The sequence below is a fragment of the Anomaloglossus baeobatrachus genome, chromosome 3, assembly GCF_048569485.1.
Source record: "Anomaloglossus baeobatrachus isolate aAnoBae1 chromosome 3, aAnoBae1.hap1, whole genome shotgun sequence".
NCBI lineage: Eukaryota > Metazoa > Chordata > Amphibia > Anura > Aromobatidae > Anomaloglossus > Anomaloglossus baeobatrachus.
This window is the reverse complement of record NC_134355.1, coordinates 418,858,638-418,885,682: the sequence shown is the minus strand read 5'-3', so window position 1 is coordinate 418,885,682 and position 27,045 is coordinate 418,858,638. Positions and strand designations below refer to the sequence as shown.

Genomic DNA, 27,045 nt, shown 5'->3' with positions numbered 1-27,045 from the left:
GGTGATCATGCGGGCCGGCTGTTTACTATGCGCGCATCTCCCGCCCATCACCCCGCCCACCTGTCAGCGCCGACTTCAGCGCTGAGAGATGGGCGGGAGGATGGGCGTGCATTTGAAATGAGCGGGCCCACGTGGTCATGGCAGGCTGCTGCAACCTGCTCATGCCCCCAATGACCCGCTCCACCACAGCACCCTCATTCCCCGCCCTACATTCAGACTATAAGACGCACCCCCGACTTTCCCCCAACATTTGGGGGAAAAAAGTGCGTCTTATAGTCTGAAAAATACGGTATTCGCTTTTGGATAATGCTTAGCTAATACTGAGTTCTAGTCCAGTATTCGCCACGACAAGAAACATGCTCGGGTTCCTCATTGACTTGCATTAGGTTCGTTATTCATGATGAATTTTGGAATAGTTTGGGATTTTGGGATTCGGTATAATTAATCTAAACATAAATAGTTACTATTCGGCCATCACTAGTGTTAATCTATGTATAATGATTTTCAGTAACAGTGTGCTCATCTGCTAAGATTCTCCTATATTTATGGATAGGCTGCGCCACACTTAATGGGGCTTAAAATGCAACGACATCGCTAACGAGATGTCGTTGGGGTCATGGAATTCGTGACACACATCCGTTCTCGTAAGGGACGTCATTGCGTGTGACAGCTACGAGCGTCTGTTAATGATCAAAAATACTCACCTAATCGTTGATCGTTGACACGTCGTTCATATCCCAAATATCGTTGCTGTTGCAGGACGCAGGTTGTTCATCGTTCCTGAGGCAGCACACATCGCTATGTATGACACCGCAGGAACGACGAACAACAACATACCTGCGTCCTGCCGGCAACGAGGGCATGTCATTAATGCGGCTGGTCTCCACCCCTCCGCTTCTATTAGCGGGCTGCTGTGTGACGTCGCTGTGACGGCGAACAAACCTCCCCCTTATCAAAGAGGTTGTTCGCCACCCACAGCGACGTTGCTAGGAAGGTAAGTATGTGTGACGGGTACTAGCTATTTTGTCCGCCACAGGCAGCGATTTGCTCGTGACGCACAAATGACAGGGCCGGGTGCTTTCACGAGCGACATCGCTAGCAATGATGCTGAATGTAAAGCAGCCTTTAGTTGTAATCAGGGTTATGTGATTGGGGGCCACTCAGATGTTTTGCCCCTTGAGCTGAACCCCTAGCTATGCCTCTGACTGGACATATAGGTCTTATCTGCCCCATTATCTTCCATTTCTCTCATCTGTATGGAGTGCAGAGGTAGTTGGCTGAGATGTCCCCGTACAGATGCAATCAAAGGGCTTGGATAACATTAACTTACATGAGCGCCTTCTGACGGGTAACAAAAAAGTGATTGTAGATAGATGGACAGAATACACTATAATTATACATTTTTAAGTGAAGCTTATAGGTATTATAAATTTTGTAAAAAATAAATCCAGATTATCATTAGATTCTGTCTTCTAAACACCTATGCATATTTATGTGTTTAAATCCTTGTGCCATATTGAACATTTAATCAATATACTGCTTTATTACCACTTACTGCAGAAAGATGAAAAATATATTGAACATGGCTCCCACAAGACTAAAATCTAAAAACAGATGTCAGAGTATATTCCACCACAGTAGAACATAAAAAAGCCTTGTTCTACCTTTATGTCAATAAATCAAAGGGCTCTATCTAAAGGCAAGAACACAGAAAGCTTTGTTCTTTATTCTACTAAAATTCAATTTTAGCTCGAGACTTATTTAAATAACACACAAAACATAGACTATGTAACATAAAAATGTAAAACTAAAAAGTCTTTCATACACAGTCAAAACAATATACCCATCATAAAACTAACAATATAAAACTGTGACTGTGTATAATGTGATGTAAATTATTCTGTCTTTACAGCAATCCATCTGGATGGAGGGCGAAGCATTGTCATCTGTCAGGATGACCTAGAAGGTATAATAACCTTAATAATCTGAATCAAGAATCAGAATAATGTGATGTTCATTTTTCTTTTACATGAAACAGTGTGAGATAGACAGCAGTAGCTTCCTATGTGCGTCAATATATAGCATTAAAGGTTATTGGGCCTCATGATCTATTCCCACATTGCATTTGCTTCATCTAAAAACAACCCTATTGAGATGATTGGAACTGATATCTCGTAGAAGACATTTCGGCAATAAAATATGCACTGTGAGAATTCACCCATAACCTGTTAAAGCATGTAAAAGGGGTTACCACTACTCGGACAACGCCTTCTCAAAACACCTATGTTTGCCCCCAGAAAAATAAGAACACTTATACTCACCTCCGGTGTCGGCGTTGTTCTCACGTTGTTGGCACTGCTTCTCCCAGGATCAAGTGGCGTTGTTTTATCACTCATTCTCTATGGCCAATAGGCGGCCAAGTTACTGTCCCCAACTTTGGGCAAATTACATACATCTGGAGGAAGTGAGAGAGTAGCAGCTCGGGGCAGTACAATCAATGGTTACAGTGAGTGTGGCTGTCATTATGATTGACAACCTGCTCTTCAGCATATGTTCAGTGTCTGTGTGCAGAGTAGGCTGTCAATCAATGTTCCGGAGAGTGATTACAGCACACGCACATTATAGTGTATGGTAACTGTAACCACACCCTGCACCTTCCGATGACTGGAAGTGAGTGGCTTCTGGCAGGGTTGACAACTTTATTTATTTATTTTTTTTTTTGTAGAGTAGAGGTCCCCAGCCTTTCAAAACTTGAGAGCCACAATACTCTCTAAGAGAAGGTCGCAAGCCACACCTAGCTCACACCACTCACAGTAGTGACATCCAAAACCATCATTACCAGTATATTGAAAGCCAAAACCTTTCCACAGAAATCACAATGAGGTAGTATACAGAGATCGAGAGATTCCTAGATTATACCCATCCAGATCTGTTCTTTTGTGTGCGGCTACTCACAAAAGCCACCATCTGAAGATCTGCTCTTCATAGTCATTTGCTAGACATGGTAATAAGGCACTAAGCTGTCAGACAGCTGCGAGGCACACATCATGGGCCCCTGAGCCACATGTGGCTCCCGAGCTACAGGTTGGGGACCCCTGCTGTAGAGCTTCTAAAAAAATCATGTACAAATAACTTTTTTACCAACACATTAGATGACCATAATAAATTAATAAGACTATAAGTGATACAGGTCTACAGGCCATAAATCCTATATGAAGACATTAGCCATCTTTACTGGGAACTGTAAGAGGGTGATAAATGCAGTCATAAAAATCTGTACAAGTCTTCCCAGCTCCACAATTCATTGACACATCACATTTCTTATGGACAGGGGAAAAAAGTGCCCTATTTTTACGGACTGTCCAGAAAGTTTTGGATAGTTTGCAACTGTGGCTGCAGGGAAAATGAAACTTCATTTTCTCCCTGTAGCTGCTGCTCCAGTAAAGTGGCTAATCATGATTTAAATGCTATTTTCTTTTAGATTACCCCTCTATGTGCAGATAAATTGTGCTTTTGGATGTGTCAGGTTCCCTTTACGAGTTATTTAAAAGATTGCTCCCTACTACCAATGTGTATTGATTTGAATAGGCTTCATGTAGGTTTTGTTTTCATCTAAAGCATGATATACTCCCTATAGGTTACATTATAATGTTTATTATTATTATTTACCTATATAGCACCATTGATTCCACAGTACTGTACATAAGAAGGGGTTACATGGAAAATACAGATATAAATTACAGAAAACAAACTAAGAATGACAGATCGATACAGAGGGGAGAGGGCTCTGCCCTTGCAGGCTTGCATTTTAATATTATGATTATCAGATAATGTCAGGTGGGTCTCAAGGAACTCTCAATTATAGTTGAGTTTGCGATGGTATCAAAATCATATTAAAGTAATTTAAGAAATTGATGTCATTGACATTATGTCACTGATATTATTCATACTGTGGAAATGATGTAATTTACATTGTCACTGATACTATTCACACTAGGTAATTGATATCATTGACATAACACATTTCAGATCCTTCAGGTACTATTACCAAAAATGGAAAAAAGTCTAAGAAATTATAGAAAATAGCAGAAAAGCTTGAACTATTTTTGAACTTCTTAAATTGGAAAAAAAGCAAAGAGGATTAACACTAGAACTACTGGACTTTTGACACCTAATAGAACTACATAGTGCGAAGTAGTCAAAATGACTACCTCAGAAGTTCTAGTGTTAAAAATCCTTTGCATTCTCAGAAACAGAGAGATTTTAATATATATAGTGTACAGGTCATTACTAAGGCTGCTTTAACATTGCGTTATGTCCTACGTTCACTGGTCCTGTCGGAGCTTCCGTCTGAACCCCCCCTGCAAAACGGGTTTCGGATGCATTCGCCAATGGGGCCATTGACTATAATGGAGCAGATAGAGTCACTGTGTGCTGTGTCTTGCACCATTTTCAGGCGTATATACTTTTCTGTAGGCGGACACTCAGATGTAGTCTGCAATGTGAAGGGGCCTTCCACAAATCTGTATCTGCTTATGTAATGGGAGAGCGCGCAGCTAGGACCAGCAGCATATACAATCCGTTGCTCTGATCTGTCAATCTTTAGGAGCACACTGCCCACTGGTTAGAAGGAAGCTGTGGCTCATGGAGAATGGTATGCTTCTGTAAAAAGATTACACAATGCAAAAAATGCTAAGAAAGTATAAAGTAAGTGGTTGATTCGTTCTGCCCAAACCACGGCCAGCGTAATAAGGAGCCTCACTGCACGATTACAGCCAGGTATGTTTTTCTCTCAAACACTCAACAGTTTCTGAGAAAACATAGTTGATGTGCCTGATGGGGAATAAAAGGAGAGACAAAACTAGTCTAGCACTGCCAAACCCTGGTTTCCATCAACACAGCATGTATTGGCTCACAGGTTATCTTTAAGTACAAATTATGTTCTTTTCAAATATGGTTTTCATTTAGGTGATGTTAAAATTCCGGGAGCACCTACCAATGTCCAGGCACTGGAATCAAGCAAAACATATGTTGTTCTCAGTTGGGATCCACCTGTTCCTCGTGGCAGAGATCCACTTGTTTACTACATTGAGAAGGTAAATGATTGCATGATAGTAAAGAATAGCTATATTCCACTACTATATTTTTAGAGATCTGCTACAATTATTGATATTTTAAGATCTTATAACAATAGTAAATGTATTTACCTTATTTCCGTGATGAAAAGCTGTAAGGGACTTAGAGACTTTTAGCATACAAATATTTTCGAAGATCTTCGTTTAACATTCATTGGCAGAAATTCAATATTTAATGGAAGTCTGTCAGTACAAAATGGCTGTCACTTGGTGCACCTTGGTATGACCAAATAATTCAATGCAACTTTCCTCACTCCTTTCAGAATTTTGTAAACACAGAATTATCAACGAAGTGAGAGGAAGGGGAGAGAGATTTAAAAGAAATACCAAAGGGGCAACAAGTGCCTGTGCTATCATTTATTTAGATCAGGGCTGTCAAAATCATTTCTACCAAGGGTAACTTTTCAGGGCTCATGCAGCTCTCCATGCAACATTGTACGAGCATGAACTGCCATGCACAAACTAGCCAGGGGCTGTATGAAAGCTGTCCATGGCTAGTAGGGATACACAAAAGCTGGGTAGTAGGGCTGTACCACAGCTGTCTCTGAGCAGTAGGGCTATAAGAGAGCTCCCTGGGTAGCAGGGCTATTCAACAGCTGTTTCTGGGTGTAAGGGTATATGACAGCTGTCCCTGGGTTGTATGGCTATACAACAGTTGTCATCGAGTAGGAGGGTTTTAAGAGAGCTGTTCCTGGGTAGTAGCGCTATAAGAGAGCTGTCCCTGCGGGGTAGGCATCTAATAGCAGTGTGAAAGACTGGTGGAAAGCATGCCAAGACGCATGAAAGCTGTGATTATAAATCATGGTTATTCCACAAAATATTGATTTCTGAACTCTTCCTGAGGTAAAACATTAGAATTGTTGTATCTAAATGATTATGAACTTGTTTTCTTTGCATTATTTGAGGTTTTAAAGCAATGTAGTTTTTTGTTATTTTGACCATTTGTCATTATCAGAACTTAAATACAAAATTTATTGCTTGGAAATTCGGAGACGTTGTCAGCAGTTTATAGAATAGAAGAACAATTTACATTTTACTCAAAGATATACCTATAAAGAGAAAAATCAGAAAGACTGAAAATGTTGCAGTAGTCTCTTAATTTTTGCCAAAGCTGTATATATATATACTGTATGATACAATGTACAACTCTGCCACTTTTGTAAACCTCCTCCTTTTTTTAAAGAAATATAGTGGGGTTGAATAAGGACAAATAGTTGATAAACTTTGGTACAATTGCCAATTACGTCAAATTTGCCAACTTTTTGCGGACATAAAACTAGTACAAAATGGATGGTAAATTCTCCCCATTGATATCTAGATATGTTGTGTGATCTATGCAGAGATCATTGTGCAGAGAGGAGGAAGAGGTGAACTATTACAATCACCTATTGTGAATGGGGTATCCTATGTTATCCAAATAGAGGTATTATCTCCGATTGTTATCCTGTCTGCGATGATAATGAGACTACTGAGCAGAAATATAATATTGGACTTATGCCTGCTTTACACGAGATGACCGATCGTGCAATTTCACGATCGATCATACCCACCCCCATCGTTTGTGCATCATGGGCAAATCGCTGCTCGTGTCGCACAAACTCGTTTAACCCCCGTCACACACACTTACCTTCCGGACGACCTTGCTGTGGGCGACGAACGTCCACTTCCTGGAGTGGGAGGGACGTTCAGCGTCACAGAGACGTCACACGGAAGCCGGCCAATAGAAGCGGAGGGGCGGAGATGAGCGGGATGTAAACATCCCGCCCACCTCCTTCCTTCCACATAGCCAGCGGGAGCCGCAGGATGCAGGTAAGCGATGTTGATCATTCCCGTGGTCTCACACGGAGCAACGTGTGATGCTACGGAAACGATGAACAACCGCTGCCATTTTAATTAAACAATTTTATGAAACCTAGCGACGAGTACACGACTCACGATTTGTGAGCGATACTGCGTCGCTAGGAGGTGTCACACGAGACGACATCGTGTACGATGCCAGATGTGCGTCATGAAAACTGTGACCCCGACGATGCATCGCACGATCAGTCGTCTCGTGTAAAGCCCGCATTAGTTGCAAGTGTTAAAATTGTAGGGTTTTTTCCCCACATATTTTAATAAACATCAACAGTAAAAACATAAAGAAAACTTGGCCATGGGGAAATCCATCTCATAAATGAAAAAGAAGTACTTGTCTTGTACTATAGATTTATGCAGTTTGGTGACTATTTGTGTTATGTATAAAGACAATGACGAAGGTTCAATAAAATGTATCCAGTTCTCTGTATCTAATGTCTGGCCACAGTGAATCGTTTTTTTGCTTTTTCACAGACAATGGTTGGCAGTGGGAGCTGGCAGAGAGTCAACTCACAGATCCCAGTGCGCTCGCCACGCTATGCAGTGTTTGATTTAGTGGAAGGGAAATCATACAATTTCAGAGTTATTTCTGTCAACAAACATGGTGTCAGCGAGCCCTCTGAAGTGACTCCTCCAATACAAGCGTCGGAGCGTCTGGGTAAAAGAACTCATTTTTAATGATGAGACTGTTGTTTTATTAATATCACATTAGTGTACATTGCAGCAATATATGCACATACAGATTTATCAGAGGATTATTGTATTTTTTTCTTCTATAGGACCATAGATAAATCTATTCAGTAATGTTCCCTTAGAAAGTTATTATTATGTAAAACTTAAAAACTTAAATAAAAAAACAGCCCTGCTACATCTGTATATACAGTCATGGCCGAAAGTTTTGGCACCCTGGAAATTGTTCCAGAAAATTAAGTATTTCATCCAGAAAATTATTGCAATTATACGTTTTCATTTCCGTTGTGTGTATTACAACAAACCAAAAAAAAACAGAGGGGAAAAAAAGGAAAACTCCCAAAATGGGCTGACCAAAAATGTTGGCACCCTCAACTTAATATTTAGTTGCACCCCAGTTTGGAATAAATATCTGCAATGTATCGCTTCCTATAACCATCAACAACCTTCATACACCTCTGAACTGGAATTTTGGGTCACTTTTCTTTTGCAAACTGCTCAGGTTTCTCATAATTGAAGGGTGCCTTCTGCCAACAGCAATTTTAAGATCTCTCCAGAGGTGTTCAATGGGATTAAGAACCAGACTCATTACTGGCCACTTCAGAACTCTCCAGCACTTTGTTTCCATCCATTTCTGGGGGCTTCTTGAAATATATTTGGAGTCATTGCTGGAAGACCCATGACCTAGGAAGCAAACCCAGCTTTCTGACACTATATTGAGATCCAAAATCCTTTGTTAAAAGCTCTATCTTGATCTCATCTGTCCACAAGATGAGTTCCGAGAAGGATTTTGGCTTACATACGTACATTTTGATAAACTGCAGTCTAGCTTTTTTATGTCTCTATGTCAGCAATGCGGTCCTCCTGGTTCTCCTGCCATAGCGTTTCATTTAATTCAAAGTTCTATGGATAGTTTGCACTGACACTGATGCACCCTGAGCCTGCAGGACAGCTTTAATTTCTTTGGAACTTGATTGGGGCTGGATATCCACCATCTGGACTATCCTGCATTGCAACCGTTCATCAATTTTGCTTTGTCGTCTACATACAGGGAGAGTATCTACAGTGTCCTACCTTGAGACTGGTGACGTTTTTCAACAATTTTGGTTCTCAAGTCTTCAGACAGTTCTCTTTCCCTCTTTCTTTTTTCCATGCTTAGTGTGGCACATGCAGACACACAATGCAAAGATTGAGTGAAATTCTCCGCATTTTATCTGGTCTCAAGTGTGATTTTCATATTGCCCACACTGGTTATTTGGCACAGATGAGCTTGAACAAGCATCACATGGTTGGAACAAAGCAGTTTCCCCGACAATTTTGAAAAAGGTTCCAACAATTTTGCCAGCCTATTTTTGGGGTTTTGTATTAAATTATTTTCAATTTGCCTTTTTTCTCTGATTTTTTTTTTCATGTCATTCACACAAAGGAAATAAACATGTTTGTAGCAAAACATGTAATTGCAATAATTTTCTGTGAGAAAAAATTCATTGTCTGGAAAAACTTCAAGGGTGCCAACACTTTTGGCCATGACTGTAAGTAAATGAGTTATTTAACATGTATACATAAAGGGCTTTAACACTCTTAGTTCATGATTTATTTGGCTGGCATTGTTATGTGCTCTGGTTTATTTACTCCAGATTTATATGCTTGTCTTTTTCTTTAAAGCTGTGCCATCTGCTCCTGGTCGTATATTGGCAACTAGAAACACTAGAACATCAGTTGTTGTACAGTTTGATAAACCTAAGGTAGAGGAAGAATTACTCGGGTACTATATAGACTCATCTGTGGTGGGCTCTAATCATTGGGATCATTGCAATCACAAACCAATTAATTATAACAGGTAAACTTCTTATTTATTTAGTATGTTTGTTACTTAACAAAAAAAAAAATTTTCTTTTGATTATTTTTATTCTTCATTTTGAACTAAAGGGAACTTGTTATTAGATTCTTGTAGCCCAAACCAAGGGCAGAATGGATCAGAGCCTGACTGCACTATTGCAGTTATGTATGTTTTACTCAAATGCTGTAATGTTTCAGAGAAAACATAGATTGAAAAACCTACCAGGGATTCTAAAGAGAGACGTGACCAGTCTGATTCAGTCTCTGGCCTGGATTCTCCTCCTGTGTGGACATAGGAGGAAACCTGTTAATCAACTGGAGAGGGACGGAGAGGCGCCAACCATGAACACCTACCCAGCCTTAGTTGACATAGTCAATAATAGTTTCAATTTCCCATGGATTAACAATGTAGTGGCAGGGAGCTAGATTATAGTGTTGTATCACTTACTAATTATTTGGTGCAGTTTTGATAAAATCCCTGTTTTCTATGCTGTAGATATAGGAGTGCTATGAATGCTGTGCTGTGTACATCCCCACCCACGACCCTGATTGGTAGCTTCCTGTATACACTGTACATTGGCAGAAAGCTGCCAATCAGTGGTGTGGGTGGGGTTACACACATTAACAGGACTGCCTTGCACACACCTAGCCCTGAAGGAATAATCCACCTTCTTATAAAACACTGATTGTATAGAAACTACAGGAAACTGCTGAGCAAGTTACACATCCCTGTAATCAGCTCTCTGCCACAGTATTATGCTGCCTATACATTAAATAGTAAAAACCTGTTGACAGATTACCGTTAATGGATCAAACAATTGACTAATGGTTCTTGGTTCTGGATGAGTGGACCTGTGGAAATTCGAGTTCGCTGGGTTTAGCCGGACTTTAGTTAAAAGTTTGGCTCAGGACCCGTACTTGACCCCAAACCCCAAACTCCATATAAGTCAATGGGGACCAAACTGTTGTGCTGTAAAATGGCTGTAAAATGGTCATAGCAAGGGCTAGGTGGTGCAAAACTTCCCAAAAAGGGGGCAATTAACCCTGCAAATGTGGATATGGAACACATTTTTTTTTAAAAATGACTCTTATTTTTGTTTACCAGGTCAGGTAAAACAGACAGCTGAGGGCTGCAACCCTCAGCTGTCATCTTTACCTTGACTGGTTATCAAAAATATAGGGAATCTCACAGCGTTTTTTCAATTTATTTATTTAAATAATTTAAAAAATGGTGTGTGCGCTGCCTTATTTTTGATAACTAGCCAAGATTAAGCAGATAGCTGGGAAGACTAATGGTTATTTTGCACTTCCCAGCCTAAAAATAGCAGCTTGCAGCTGCCCCAAAAGTGGCACATCCATTAGATGCGCCAGTTCTGATGTTTTAACCACCTATTCATAAGTGCCCTGAAGCATTGGTAATCACGGTAATACTTGTGGGGTTTATGTCAGCTGTGAATTGTCAGGTGACATCAAGCCCATGGGTTAGTAATGGAGAGGCATCTATCAGACACCTCCAATACTTACCCAGCAAGTATAAAGTTGAAGAAGACATAGACACAGGGAAAAAAAAGTTAATTTGGATAAACACTCTCCACAAACTCTTGGTCACCAATTTATTACTTCAAAATAAATTCTGGAAGTTCCAACATACAGTGCCTACAAGTAGTATTCAACCCCCTGCAGATTTAGCAGGTTTACACATTCGGAATTAACTTGGCATTGTGACATTTGGACTGTAGATCAGCCTGGAAGTGTGAAATGCACTGCAGCAAAAAAGAATGTTATTTCTTTTTTTATTTTTTTTTTAAATTGTGAAAAGTTTATTCAGAGGGTCATTTATTATTCAACCCCTCAAACCACAAGAATACTGTTTGGTTCCCCTAAAGTATTAAGAAGTATTTCAGGCACAAAGAACAATGAGCTTCACTTGTTTGGATTAATTATCTCTTTTTCCAGCCTTTTCTGACTAACTAAGACCCTCCCCAAACTTGTGAACAGCACTCATACTTGGTCAACATGGGAAAGACAAAGGAGCATTCTAAGGCCATCAGAGACAAGATCGTGGAGGGTCACAAGGCTGGCAAGGGGTTCAAAACCCTTTCCAAGGAGTTGGGCCTACCTGTCTCCACTGTTGGGAGCATCATCCGGAAGTGGAAGGCTTATGGAACTACTGTTAGCCTTCCACGGCCTGGACAGCCTTTGAAAGTTTCAACCCGTGCCGAGGCCAGGCTTGTCCGAAGAGTCAAGGCTAACCCAAGGACAACAAGGAAGGAGCTCCGGGAATATCTCATGGCAGTGGGGACATTGGTTTCAGTCAATACCATAAGTAACGTACTCCACCGCAATGGTCTCCGTTCCAGACGAGCCCGTAAGGTACCTTTACTTTCAAAGCGTCATGTCAAGGCTCGTCTACAATTTGCTCATGATCACTTGGAGGACTCTGAGACAGACTGGTTCAAGGTTCTCTGGTCTGATGAGACCAAGATCGAGATCTTTGGTGCCAACCACACACGTGACGTTTGGAGACTGGATGGCACTGCATACGACCCCAAGAATACCATCCCTACAGTCAAGCATGGTGGTGGCAGCATCATGCTGTGGGGCTGTTTCTCAGCCAAGGGGCCTGGCCATCTGGTCCGCATCCATGGGAAGATGGATAGCACGGCCTACCTGGAGATTTTGGCCAAGAACCTCCGCTCCTCCATCAAGGATCTTAAGATGGATCGTCATTTCATCTTCCAACAAGACAACGACCCAAAGCACACAGCCAAGAAAACCAAGGCCTGGTTCAAGAGGGAAAAAATCAAGGTGTTGCAGTGGCCTAGTCAGTCTCCTGACCTTAGCCCAATTGAAAACTTGTGGAAGGAGCTCAAGATTAAAGTCCACATGAGACACCCAAAGAACCTAGATAACTTGGAGAAGATCTGCATGGAGGAGTGGGCCAAGATAACTCCAGAGACTTGTGCCGGCCTGATCAGGTCTTATAAAAGACGATTATTAGCTGTAATTGCAAACAAGGGTTATTCCACAAAATATTAAACCTAGGGGTTGAATAATAATTGACCCACACTTTTATGTTGAAAATTTATTAAAATTTAACTGAGCAACATAACTTGTTGGTTTGTAAGATTTATGCATCTGTTAATAAATCCTGCTCTTGTTTGAAGTTTGCAGGTTCTAACTTATTTGCATCTTATCAAACCTGCTAAATCTGCAGGGGGTTGAATACTACTTGTAGGCACTGTAATCTAAAAAGTAACGTTCCACTATGCCCATCGATTCCTATGGAGCTTTGTTCTGAGAACTTTGTAGTAAAAAAGGCGATGAAAGGATTAAAAGCCTCACTACCATATAAGGAGACAATCAAGGTAAAGCCAGAAAGTGATTTATTGTGAACATGTCTTTAGAAATTCCATCTCTTTCATCAGACACATCATGTGATATGATGTGTTTGATGAATGAGATGGGATCTCTGAAAATGAGTTCACAATAAATCACTTTCTGCATTTACTTGGATTATTTTTTTACATGGCAGTGAGGTTTTTAACACTTTCATCACCTTTTTTACCTCTGGTTTTAAATGGGGCTGCGGCAGCCTTGCCTTATATGCATCATCAGTTGGTTGGGACTCACACAACCCTCCAAGGTAAGTAGTACCTGTGATTGTTCCTTCTTGTCCTCACTTAGATGAGACCCTATTTGTGTTTCTTGTCTTCCAGCCTTTGCTATTGGTTCTGAGAACTTTCTCAGAACGATGCTCCATAGGTCATTGGCGGGCAGCTGCAGGTACAGAGTTTCTCACTAGCGTGAGAAATTCTATACATACAGCTGTACAGTAGGGACCTGTGGAGCCTCATTTTGAGAAGGTTTTTAAAACGAGACTCCAGAAGTCACTGCAGTGACTTATGTTAAATTATTCTGAGAAGGTTCTCAGAACAAAGGTTCATAGGCATCAATGGACCCTGTGGGACATTACTCTTTGGATTATGTCAGAACTTCCAGGATTTATTTTGAAGTAATAAATTGGGGATGGCGAGCATGTGTGTCTTTAATGTAAATAAACTTTTTGTTCCCTGTGTCTGTGTGTTTAACTCTTTAATTGTCGGGTAAGTAATGAAGGTGTCTGATAAGTGATCCCTCGGCTTAATTTCAGATGTCAATTCACAGCTGACATCAACCTCACAAGTATTACATCGATTGACAACACACCAAGGTAATCTGGAAGAGTCAGACAAAGCGCCAGAATTGCTGCAACTAATGGATGTGCCACTTCTGTGGTGCCTGTGGGCTGCTATTTTTAGGCTGGGAGCGGCCAAATAACCATGAGCTTTCTTCGCCTCATAATACCAGCCCTCAGCTGTTTGCTTTACCTTGGCTGGTTATCCAAAATAAATAATTTTAAATAATGTTGTGGTATCCCCTCAAATTTTGATAACCAGCCAAGGCAAAGCAGAGAGTTGAGGGTTACGCCCCCAGCTATCAGTTTTACCTGAGCTGGTTATCAAAAATGGGCAGCAGCCCACGTCATTTTTTTAAATTTATAATTCAAAGCAAAGTACAGTCATCTTTAGCAATCAATGAGGATTGTTGATTGGCTGTGCTGCAGCCTTTCAACACACTTTATTTACATACGAACATTATCCGAACTCAGAAACAGACTCCAAGGCCCAGTCACCCAGTGTTCGGTACGAAAACTGAACTTTAATGTTCAGGTTTGCTCATCCCTATTCCTGGTAAATAGGAACGAGTCAACCCGTGGTTCAGTGCTCGTACCAAACACAGACTAAAATAGAACAGAGTTCAGATTTGGAGTTTGGGTGCTTTACGTATTAACACTACTCGTGCGAGCATCACTATGCTCGGGTACGCTTGGTGCTCAGAGCAGTGTGAGCTGCTTGCAGTGTTTGAGCAGCTCACAGTGGGGTAGCAACAGCGTGATCAGGTGTAGTGTGCACAAAAAAAAGGAAAATCCCTGTTCACCTGCCCCCATAAGTGTTCTGTTTATAGCTGGCTGCATGTGGGCAGAGACCCAAACTGCCCAGTTAGTGACTTCCATTGGGGTTCAGGTCAAGTTTGGGTCCCAAACCGATCTTAATTTAAAGTTTTGCTGCACACACCGAACCGAACTTCAACGGGTCCGCTCATCTCTACTGGTAAATAATAATGGGATCTTTCAGCCTTTTTTTTACCACAACAGCTATAAATCTGTGTAACAAACTTGTACCTTATGGGGTGATCACAGAAGTGATAAAACAACAAATGCTTGAATATTTATTAACAATATTTGAATGTTTATTCAGTCCTATAAATACTTCATTTTGGGTCAGTTGGGAAAATTTTCTCTTCTAGTGCAGAACTGCTTATAATTAAAAAATGAAACATTCTAAAATGTACTAATATCCCATCCCTTCATCAACAGTCTCCCTCATCTTTTAACAGTAGCGTAAGATTTTGAACACTGAGGGTTTTTTTTCAAGGTGGGTAAAACAGCACTTTGTGACGTGGTTCTGAAGAGCTTTTCCAAGGGTCTAGGAGATATTTTTCCTGGATCCTATATTGCGGCCTTTTGATTGGACAGGGCCTAGTTTTGATTGTATTTTTACATCAGGATATGCTTCAAACAAGGCCAGAGTCCAACTTGCGAGAGACTTGCGCGAGTCTCGCATCGCATCACCCGAGACGGCCTGACACTCTCCGGACATGAGCATCTCAGCTGCATAGAAATACATGAAGCCAATCCACTCCAGTGAGGAGAGTGTGCAGCCGAGTTTCTCAAAAGTGGGACTACGGCCTTAGTTACATCCACTTTCTTTTTCCTCCCTCTCCCTGCTCTGAAGACTAAATTCTGTATATGAACAGCAAGTCAATATTATAGAAATGAATAGGAAGAGTCATATTTTTCTGGCCTCTTTTAGAAAGAACCTGCTCTAAAAGACTCCTCAAGAAACACTGTGTGCATATACTTTAAGAAAATGAGTTATGCTATTGGTATGTTTTCATACAATGCTTTGTAAAGATGAGAAGAAACTGTTGTATTGTAATTTATACAAAAAAACTCAACAAACTTGTGCAAAAAATGTACTTCTTCTACAATGACTAATAAAGTAATGATGCAATTTAAAGGGTACATTTCATGACATAGAGAAGTAATTTTTGAGATAATATATTCGCTATCCAGCATAGTCTCATTATAGAGTATCTGGCAGTATGAAGTAATTGGCACCGCGTTTCGTTGACACACCAGGCATCTATCTTTGCCTCTGACACTATGCCGAATATAACTTTGATTATTTTAGATTTAAGTTCCTGGATGAGAAAAGTAAGATTAGCTCAGTCTCTTAGGCTCCTGACACAGATATGTGCTGTCTCACACACAGACTTTGACAAGTTATTCAAGATATTAGCTGCATTTAAGCCAAATTTTTTAATAAATATTTGACTCCGACTATAATAAGGCAGTTACATGAAGAATTGAGCAGTTCAGTGAGCTTGTAATAATATTACCAAATGCCTTTCCTCAGATTCGTAGTTCATGGTCTAACAAGTGGAGAACAGTATATTTTCCGAGTGAAGGCTGTTAATGCTGTCGGTGTCAGTGAAAATTCTCAAGAATCTGAAGCCATAACCGTTAAAGCTGCTCTAAGTAAGTATCCAGTAATAAATGAATTTCTGTCCTTTAAGGCTTTTTTTTTCCGTCAATTTTTAGAAAAGTTTCTAAATCACACGCCTGCTTGGCATTGATCAAATACAGGTTTTGGAATCCAAAACGAAATGTTATAAATGAGATAAAAATAAGATATTTCACACTCATATATCTTGTTATGCCTAAGATTTAGTGTCTTTTAGGGCTTTGTGCATTTTTCTTGTTTTTGTTAAAAAGAAGTTATAGCATTGGTAAGAAAAGAGCATAACATCCATACTGCAAAAAAAGATCAGAAAGGTAATGGCTAGAGATGAGCGAACCCGAACAGTAAAGGTCCGTGGTCGAATCAATTACAGACTTTACAATAAATGAGTGTTCGAGTTTGGAATTCGGGTGCCTTACGTATGAACACCACTCAAGTATTGCTGTGCTCGGGTACACTCGGTGTACCAGTGTGAGCCGCTTGCAGTGTTTGATCAGCTCTCACTGGGGGAAATAACAATATTATTGGATAAAGTGTGTACCAAGAAATTTTTTTTTAAAAAAACCTCCCTCCCCTGGAAGTGCTTTATTTATGGCGGACTCTATGTGGGTGTCCAATCAGTAACTATTAATTAGGTTCTACTAATGGCCAGTAAAGAATTTCTCTCTAGTTGCACCTGTTTGAGACAATTGTATCCAATCTAGGAAGTCATATGTGAGTTAGGGTCGCTTTACACGCTGCAACATCGCTAGCATTTGCTGGCGATGTCGAGCGCGATAGCACCCGCCCTCGTCATACGGCCGATATGTGGTGATCGCTGTCGTAGCGAACATTATCGCTATGGCAGCCTCACATGCACATACCTGGTCAGCGACTTTGCTGTGACTGCCGAACAATCCCTAACTCAAGGGGGAGGTGCGTTTGGCGTCACCACGACGTCACCGCGATGTCACTAAGCAGCTGGCCAATAGAAGCGGAGGGGCGGAGATGAGCGGGAGGTAACATCCCACCCACCTCCTTCCTTCCTCATTGCCGGCGGACGCAGGTAAGGTGACGTTCCTCGTTCCTGCGGTATCACAGATAGCGATGTGTGCTGCCGCAGGAGCGACGAACAACATCGTACCTGCAGCTGCAACGATAATTGGGAATGGACCCCCATATCACCGATTAGCGATTTTGAACGTTTTTGCGACGATTCAAAATCGCTCATAGGTGTCACATGCAGCAACATCGCTAATGCGGCTGGATGTGCGTCACAAATTCCGTGACCCCAACGACATCGCTTTAGCCCCGTCATTGCGTGTAAAGCGGCCCTTAGATCTCATTCAGAAGGACCGTTTTTTTTGCACATGAAAAAGCAGACCAATTTTTACCGTTGTGCTGAATCAGATTTTCATCAGGTTCGCGGGATGATTTGCCATCAGTAATTTTCTCTATTCAGAAAACAAACAATACATGGATTGGAATTGGATGGCGTTTCTGTGCTGTCCTTGACTTTCATATACCCTTAGATTTGTATAGGTAATTCTAGACATGGATCAAAGCCAGAATTATCTGCAAAAGTATATAGACATGTAAACAGAATTATAGTTTACAATGGGCACAAGTTCTAGCTGCGATAATTACGGATAGGGAATGTACATGAAAAACAGACAACTAAATGAAGTCTCAGGCTGGGTTCATATACGGCCGATGGTAACTGATGGGGGAACTGATCTCATTGTCTGGAAAAGAATTGTGCCCACTTGGCTGGTGCATCAGTTTTTGTTACAGTCAGATACAAATGTCAGTCCAGTGGCATTTTTGCATCAGTTGCAAATTATATCAGATAAAAATACTGAGCCTATAACAGCAGATATATATGAATCCAGCCTTAAACAGCATGGATAGCTTACACTGTTACATCGGGGTTGATTTACTAAAACTGTCCAACATTTAGGGTGTTGCATATTTGGTAAGGCTTTTCAGAGTGGATTTACATACATAAAATCTGCAACATAAAACCGTTCTATGTGAGTAAATGCAATTTCAACAAATAGCATCTACAAATTGCTGAAAATTTCTGCCTTAAAAACTACATGTGATGCAGATCTTAAAATGGTCAATTCTTTGAGTGATATTCAGTGAAGGTTTCTCACTAGGAAATGCAATAGAAAAAAAATGTTGCAGATATGCTTCAGAAAAATTCACGCCAAATACAGAAAGTGAGAATTTACTCTTAATGGGTGCAAACTAAAGCCCCTCAATAAACATTAGACTTCCATTAGCCCAACCCGCTAATATCGGCAAGAAAGGTCGACTGGCTAATGTAAATGGAGGCCTTCTGACCTTGCGCCTGATTTGGGGAAGAAAATAATTTTACATGTCCAATTTTGGGCCGATGATCCTTTGTTTTACTTGAGCCACCAGACGACTCTGGCAGTTCTCTAATAAAGAACACATTGTGCATTGCTCAGGGGACTGCTGCTTTGTATAGAATAGTCAGGAGAGTTAGCTACCAGCATTTTGATTTTCCAAATCATTGTTTTGCTGAAAGCTATGTATCGTATTTGGGAGCCTAAAATTAGACAGTCATACAATGAGAAAAATTATGACCCAGTTTTGGTGCAATTTCAGCAGTATTTTGGCATATGGTATTGCAATTTAGGTAACCACATTTTCAAGCAGAACTACACCCTTGTCTGGTGAGCCACTGCAGATTTTGTCAGGATACTACAGATTTTGTCAGGATGTGCTAAGAATTAGTGATGAGTGGGCAATACCATGCTCAATTGCTCGGTACTCGTAATGAGAAATTGGATGCTCGGATGGGTGCGACTTGAGTACCCGAAATAATGGAAGTAATGGAAGTCAATGAGGAAGCTCAGCATTTTTCTGGGATCTCTTCTGGAAAAATGCTCTGTTTCCCACTGATTTCCATTATACTCGGGTACTCGAGTTGCCCTCATTAAACTGCTGGTTACGAGTTCTAAGCCCTTTAGCATCGTAGTGCCTGCTTATGAACACTAGTAACAATCTTAATTTTCGCTTGTAGTCTCTCATCTAGTCTTTGGTCTTCTTGTTTGCATTCCTTTAAAAGAACATGCTTTTTGGCAGAACCAAATGGAAATAGTTAATAAGATACTTGCTAAGAGAAACTACTTTGTCTAAAGCCATTGCAAGTAGATAACAAACATGGCAACTTTACATGCTAATGCTGCGTTTTTAATATTAACTTTATGTCCATTGTTTTAGGAGGAGGTGTACCCCATGGTAGGTCTTTTTAAACAGTGTGATCCACATGCACAGTTCACTGTCACTGGGTGTTTTCTACCACAAATCACCTTGCAATCACCTTAACTGTCCATAATGCCACCATGAACAGCTATGTTAGAGCATATGTACATACAGTAATATGATGATTGGTAAGGATGCAGAATGACATATGAAGATTTACAAGAATTTGGCTTCTTTATTTCAAATGCAGCACTTTAGCTGTGTGTGTTGTTGCAGCTCTGTCCCATTCACATAAAGCAACCCTCCACCCTGTCACTGAAACGTGACTATATATTTCTCTCCTTACCTAGTCCCCCGTATTTACTTCCTTCAGATTTCTCCAATGAGACCAGCATTCTGGTCATGCAGCATCCGAGATGGCCAGTACAGTGGCAAAGGGAGTGGTGACACGTCGCCAATACACAAAAGAGGTGTCACGCTGTACTCTAAGATGTACAATAGCAGTACAGTGCAGTAATGTGGAACAGAGAGGATTCCTGAAATTACCTGATAAGGTAGTTAGCTGGTAAACCACTAGGGGGCGATAGAGTGGAGAAAACATATGAGCAGAGAATTCCCTATCAGAGGTAATACTAGTCAAGCCCCCCAGATGGCAGTAGAATCGTCAGAATGCCTATAACAGCATGAGATCTTGTATATACATAGGGGCAAAGTCTAAACGTAGTCAGAGGGAAGCAGTCAGTAGCCGGGAAATCAGAACTCAGAAGTGAGGGAGAATGGGAAGACAAGACAGAATCAAGGTAAACAGATAAGGAACGACAGGGAAACAGTGGGAGAGACACTGACAAAATGGAAACAGAGAACAGAGGAGGTGAACAAAAGGTCAGGTGAACACGGAGGTCAGGTGGGGGGCAGGGCAGACAACAGGTCACTCAAGAGCAGAACACAGCAGAGCCAGAAATATCACTGGCGTAGTCCCAGAGAAACAGTGCTTTAATAAAGCAGCCTGACCTCCAGAACGAGGCAGAAAGGATTAATCCCTAACGTGACCTGTATTAGAAGTGAAACTAAAAAAAAAAGGCTCAGCTGCAGCTGAGCCAGGAGTGAGTCATGACAAGAGGTGGTTCAAACTAAAAAAGGCACTCCCTTTGCCAAATTGGCAGTCATCTTGGATGCAGGAGAATTGAAATGAGGAAAAGTCAGTGATAGGCAACTATAAGGCCCCTTGTAGGGTGAATATACTTGACAAATGTTTACTTACTGTTCATTGTCAGTGTGAAGGGTCGATTTAAATAGAGTCAAGCTTCAGTACAAGTATAGATCCTATAAGGACTTTTTTACAGCATCAAAATGGAACACTGTTTACCTAAATTGATAAAGTTCATTAAAAGTGTGTCCTTTCTCTTCTCAGCAACTCCTTCACATCCATATGGAATTACCCTCCTGAATTGTGATGGACTATCCATGACCCTAGGTTGGAAGTTACCTAAATTCACTGGAGGATCCAATATCACTGGATATTATATTGATAAGCGAGAGGCTCATCATCTGAATTGGCATGAAGTGAATAGCAGACAAGTTACAGAAAGGATCTACAAGGTTGGTTAGACCCTAAACCTTAATGTTGTACGTAAGGTAAAACATGAAAGTCCAGAATATTTCAGTAACTATTAATTTATTATTATTTTTTTATTATTATTATAGTGACATTTATTTCATGGTGCTGTGCATGTAAAAAGGGGTGTACATAATAGGGACAGTTATAATAATCATGAACAATACAAGGCACAGACAGGTACAGGCGAAGAGAAGACCCTGCCCGTGAGGGATCACAGTCTACAAGGGATGGGTGAGGATACAGTAGGTGAGGGTAAAGATGATCGTGCGGCGCTATAGCGGACTGAGGGTTGTTGCAGGTTGTAGGCTTGTCAGAAGAGGTGGGTCTTCAGGTACCTTTTGAAGCTTTCCAAAGTAGACGAGACTCTGATAAGTTGTGGCAGAGCGTTCCAGAGTATGAAGGATGCACGGGAGAAATCTTGGATTTACCTCACTTAACTAATCTCCAAGACAATCAGTCAGCAGTTATTTGCTATTTAATCTGTGAGCAGTATGATGTAGGGGCTGAGACCCTGATTCCAGTGATGTGTCACTTACTGGACTGCATGTTGTAGTTTCAAAAAAATCAGTATTTGAACAACAGGAGATTATCACTAAAGGACTTGTTGTCTCTTAACATGGGATCCTCCTCTTCTTTGTACCCGGCCACTATCAGTAGTAAGAAATATCATGCTTATGTAACATATAAAAAAGGTGCCTAGCAGCATTCAGAGCACTGCTATATCTGCAGATGAGAAAAAAGTGATTTCATCAAAACTATACTAAACAGACCAGTAAGTGACACAGCGGAAAACAGGGTCTCTCTATCTACACCTTGTTACTCTCAAAAGCATGGTAACACATTGATATGAAAGGAAAACAGGATCAATAAATGATTTTTTTAAATTAAACAAGAATTATAGCTCTCCTCAATGTTTGTTTGTCTGTATCCTTTCCTGTATAATCCTGATATAGTCAAATTTAATAAATCCTGCAGAAAATGATGGCGTAAATCTCCTGTTGATCAGTTCCATCTTTGACTGGTGAATTATTTATGGCTTGTTCCTTTTGCCAAGGGTGCGGGGATTAGTGTTATTTAACTGGATGAAGACAGCCAGTTACTGCTCTAGCCAATTACTTTATAACTACACATAGATCGAATATAAAACGTCTACACACTTCTGTTACATTGATTGCCAGGTTTTTGTCATGTAAAAAAATCATACTAATCATACTACATCTGTACAAGTCAACTGAAAGAAAAAATTCAGGTAGAAAAGAAAAAAGGAAAAACTAAAATAATGTGCTGGCATAAATATGCACACCCCTAATATTCTTTTTTTTTGGGTGCGAGTCTATTAGCATGGCTCATCTAGTATTTGCAATCTTTTCCAGCTCTCCCTTGCAGTAGTGCTTATAATCTATCAGATTGTGAGTGCATCACCTGTGTACAGTGCCCTTAATCAATAAACAGATTTTCAATTGGATGCAGGTCGCGGCTCTGGCTGGGCCATTCCAAAACTTTGATTTTCTTCTGGTGAAGCCCTCCTTTTGTAAATTTAAATGTATACTTAGGGTTGTGATCATACTGAAATGTGAAATTCCTCTTTATCTTCCGCTTTATAGCAGATGCTTGAAGTTTTTGATGGAAAATTAACTGGTTTGGAACTTTTTATATATTCCTCCAACTTAACTAAAGTCTCTGTTCTAGCTTCCTAAAAACATCCCTGCACCATGCTTCACTGTGGGTATGGTGTTCTTTTAGTGATGCACAATATTGATTCTGCGCCAAACATATTAATTGGAATCATGGCCAAGATGATTAATTTTGGCATTAACTAACCATAGCACATTTTCCCACATGGATTTTGCAAACTTGCTGCAGGTAGGCAAAGGATAGCTAGACATGGATGTTTTTTTTTGTAAGAAAAGGCTTCCATCTTGCCACACTACCCCGCAGAACAGACATATGAAAAATATGAGTGATTGTTGCACATGCAGAATGCAACCAGCAATTACCAGAAATTCCTGCAGCTCCTTTTTGTTGCTGTATAGCAAAATCCCGGACTAATATTCTTATTGTCTTTGTGTCAATTTTTAGGGCCATCCAGTTCTAGGAAATGTTAGTTGGGCAAAATTTAAAATAATCTCACAGAAAACCATACAACCTTACCAACACAAGGACAGTTTAGACATGCACTAGCAAATGTAGCTGACCCCAATGATAAAGGTGAGAAAAGCACAGGTGCAAAATACTGATCAAGAAACTACTCACAAACCTACTAATTAATGTAGGAGGTTGTTGCATAATATTAAAAATTCCCACAGACGAGACTTGTATAGGGTACCAGTCAGAAATGACCAATTTAAGCCACTCTTTGATGATTATTTTCACAGTGTTCCATGGTAAATCTAATGCAATGGAACCTTGTAACCTTCTCCTGACTGATAACTGTCAACAATGAGATCCTTTTGATGTGTTGTAAGTTGTTTATGGACCATGGCTTTTTCTATAAAATGCAACAAAGAAATTGTTAGGAAAACAACAACAATCATAATCTTATATGGAGTTATTCAGAAATACTTTGAAGGGTGGCAGCTGTGTATTGATTACTATTTAAACTGTAGAGGCTAAAAACTAGAAAAGGGGACAAACACAATAGGCTTTTATCTGGGTGATAATGGGGTTATCAGTTAAGAAATACCCTCACTTGGTAGGATTTGTATGGTCACAACCAAGGAATGCAATTAGTATACTGCTACTGTGGCTCCACAATAATTGAATGACAGTATACCAGGAAAAGAGGGGTTAACAATCCATGCTGGATGAAGGAGAATGAGCCAGACATGTACGACAAGTAGTTTTTTAGCCAAATAAACTACTGAATAAACTACTTGGAGTACATGTCTGGTTCATTCTCCTTCATTAGCAGCGCAGATTGTTAAAAGAAGAAAGGATGTCCAGCTCTTCAGGCAAAGAAAACCAAGGTCTTTATTTTATCATGCAGATGCAACGAATGACATGACCATCACTACGCGTTTCAGGTGAAATACTCACCCTTAATCATGATTTCACCTGAAATGCATCTGCATGATAAAATAAAGACCTTGGTTTTCTTTGCCTGAAGAGCTGGACATCCTTTCTTCTTTTATGCTATATCGGGCTGGGGCAGTGCCTGTCCGTGCTCCAGGACGAAACCGGGATTGAGCTTCTACACGGTGAGCTGATACACATATGCAGATTGTTAACCCCACGCTTCCTGGTATACGGTAGTATTTAAAATTAATTTAAATGTTGTTGACCAATTTTGAACACAACTATATTCTCAATTTATGAGGGTGTTCACACTTATGCAACCACATTATTTCAAGTATGTGCAAAAGATTTATTAAAACCTTAATGACCTATGACCTGCTATGTACATAATGGGTCAACTCTCTGCCTTTGATGTGGGCTCGCATGCTTTCACCTCACATGATGGCTTATTTAATCAGCAGACATGTGCCTCTAACACCCACAAGGGATATAAGAACCGCCAGTGATTAAATCCGGGTGTCAATCTCTGGCTTAACATACTCCGGTAGGGAGTGCGTCATTCCCTGCTCCTTTTGGCACTCTCGTGATGTGATCGTAGGGTGCCGATGGGTTGTTATGACAGTCATGGGTCAGCTGATGACTTTGTGTCTGTCATGACGATCGTCCTGTAAAGGTACCTTCACACTTTAGCGATGCAGCAGCGATCCGACCAGCGATCTGACCTGGTCAGGATCGCTGCTGCATCGCTACATGGTCGCTGGTGAGCTGTCAAACAGGCAGATCTCACCAGCGACCAGTGAACAGCCCCCAGCCAGCAGCGACGTGCAAGCGACGCTGCGCTTGCACGGAGCCGCCGTCTTGAAGCTGCGGAGACTGGTAACTAAGGTAAACATCGGGTATGGTTACCCGATGTTTACATTAGTTACCAGTGTGAGCAGGGAGCAGGGAGCCGCGCACACTGAGCGCTGGCTCCTTGCTCTCCTAGCTGCATTACACATCGGGTTAATTAACCCGATGTGTAATGCAGCTACATGTGCAGAGAGCAGGGAGCCGCGCACACTGAGCGCTGGCTCCTTGCTCTCCTAGCTGCTGTACACATCGGGTTAATTAACCCGATGTGTACAGCAGCTACATGTGCAGAGAGCCGGAGCCGGCAGCACAGGCAGCGTGAGAGCTGCGGAGGCTGGTAACTAAGGTAAATATCGGGTAACCACCTTGGTTACCCGATGTTTATCTTGGATACAGCTTACCTCAGCTGTCAGACGCCGGCTCCTGCTCCCTGCTCGCTTCATTTGTCGCTCTCTTGCTGTCACACACAGCGATCTGTGTGTCACAGCAGGAGAGCGGCTTTGAAGAAAACGAACCAGGGCTGTGTGTAACGAGCAGCGATCTCGCAGCAGGGGCCAGATCGCTGCTCATTGTCACACACAGCGAGATCGCTAATGAGGTCACTGCTGCGTCACAAAAAGCGTGACTCAGCAGCGATCTCGGCAGCGAGCTCGCTGTGTGTGAAGCACTCCTAAATGTCAGCTGCTATCCAGCAGTTTGTTTGCCAAAGGACTGCAGAGCAGTACAACAATGACGTTCTGCAGGCAACTGTAAAATGGATTTAGTGATTTGATCAAAATTCATGGGATGCTCAATGCTGAAAAATACAAAATACAAATACTTAACCATGAAGCAAAACCAACAGGGAGGTGTCTCATTGGCTCAAAATTTATTCTCCAGCCCCAAACATTCACCTAGTGTCAAGTGTGTGCCTAGTGTTAAGAACTGTCTTCAGCGTAAATAAAAAAAGGAACTCTGAAAGTTAAGATATGGCCCCCACAGAGATCTAGTCTTAATGTCATTAAGTCTGTCTAAAGACTACATGTAGAGTCAAAAAGAAAACCTACTTCCATAGAAGATCTGTGGTTAGTTTCCCAAGATGTTTGGAACAATGTTGCTGCTGTGCACAAGTGTACCTAGAGGAATTGATGCTGATTTGAGGGCAAACGGTCAGATCATATATAGAATTGATTTAGACTTTATTTTTGTTCTCTGACTTTCTAATTTAATTGAAAAAAATAAACTACTAGTATTACTATATTTAAAAGCATTTTTACTTTGTAGCATTTTTTCCATACTGGTCTAAAGGTTTTGTACAGTACTAACGTGTTACCCGATAGTAAGACACCCCCGATAGTAAGACGTAGTGGGAGTTTTAGGGGGGTCGGCTAAGACGTACCCCGAAAGTAAGACATAGTAAACTGTACATTGGAAAAATAAAAGCCATAGTACCGGTACCTTTTGCTGCATTAACAGCGGGATGTGGCCGGTAAGAGCAGGATGCGAACGGTTAGAGCGGGATGCGGACGGATCTGGAGCGGAATGAGCGGAGGGATGTGGAGGCCATGGTAGACGCAGTAATGTTGTTTGTGGTCCATCAGGACCACGGACAACATACAAAAACACGCAGCCTCAGTGCCCTCATGTGCAGCCGCTGGTGGCCCCTCTGATTGGCCCAGCGACTCCTGCATGAGGAAGAAGAAGCCACACCTCTACCCAGCACCGCAGAGGAATTGATCCGATCGCCATTATGGTACCAAGTAAGCAATTCATAAAATGCACCATGTAAAGTTTCCTTAACTTGCGGTACAATTACGGCGCAATCGCGGCAAGTCCCCATACGGTACATTGAATGGAGACTTGCTGCGATTGCTGTGGGATACTGTATGGGGCTGTTACCCTATGGGAGGCTGTGTGGGATACTGTATGGGGCTGCAACCCTAATTTTATAGTTAAAACAAAAATCGACATTTTTTTTCCAATATAAGACATACCCCGAAAGTAAGACATAGTGGGACTTTTGGGGGTAAAAAGAATGTATGACACTGTCTTACTTTCGGGGAAACACGGTATATATCTATCTGTCTACAATATATACAATCACAATATACTTATAAACTCCCAATAAACCATGGTTATTTAATGTTTAATCATTGATTTTATCATAATGATTGCTATATGAATGAGATGACAGAGGTGAGCTATCTTTATGTATAAACAAAAG

General features: G+C 41.0%; 1 protein-coding gene across 2 annotated transcripts in view; it reads left to right on the top strand.

Annotated features, from left to right (window-relative positions):
* The window catches only part of MYOM2 (myomesin 2), a 252,158-nt gene that overhangs the window by 96,307 nt on the left and 128,806 nt on the right, over nt 1-27,045 (top strand). For both annotated transcript variants that reach the window (XM_075340317.1, XM_075340316.1), the window contains 6 exons: nt 1,913-1,966; nt 4,969-5,096; nt 7,464-7,647; nt 9,345-9,519; nt 16,040-16,161; nt 20,772-20,959. In XM_075340317.1, the coding sequence (XP_075196432.1) occupies nt 1,913-1,966; nt 4,969-5,096; nt 7,464-7,647; nt 9,345-9,519; nt 16,040-16,161; nt 20,772-20,959 (851 nt within the window). The remainder of the gene's footprint in view (nt 1-1,912; nt 1,967-4,968; nt 5,097-7,463; nt 7,648-9,344; nt 9,520-16,039; nt 16,162-20,771; nt 20,960-27,045) is intronic.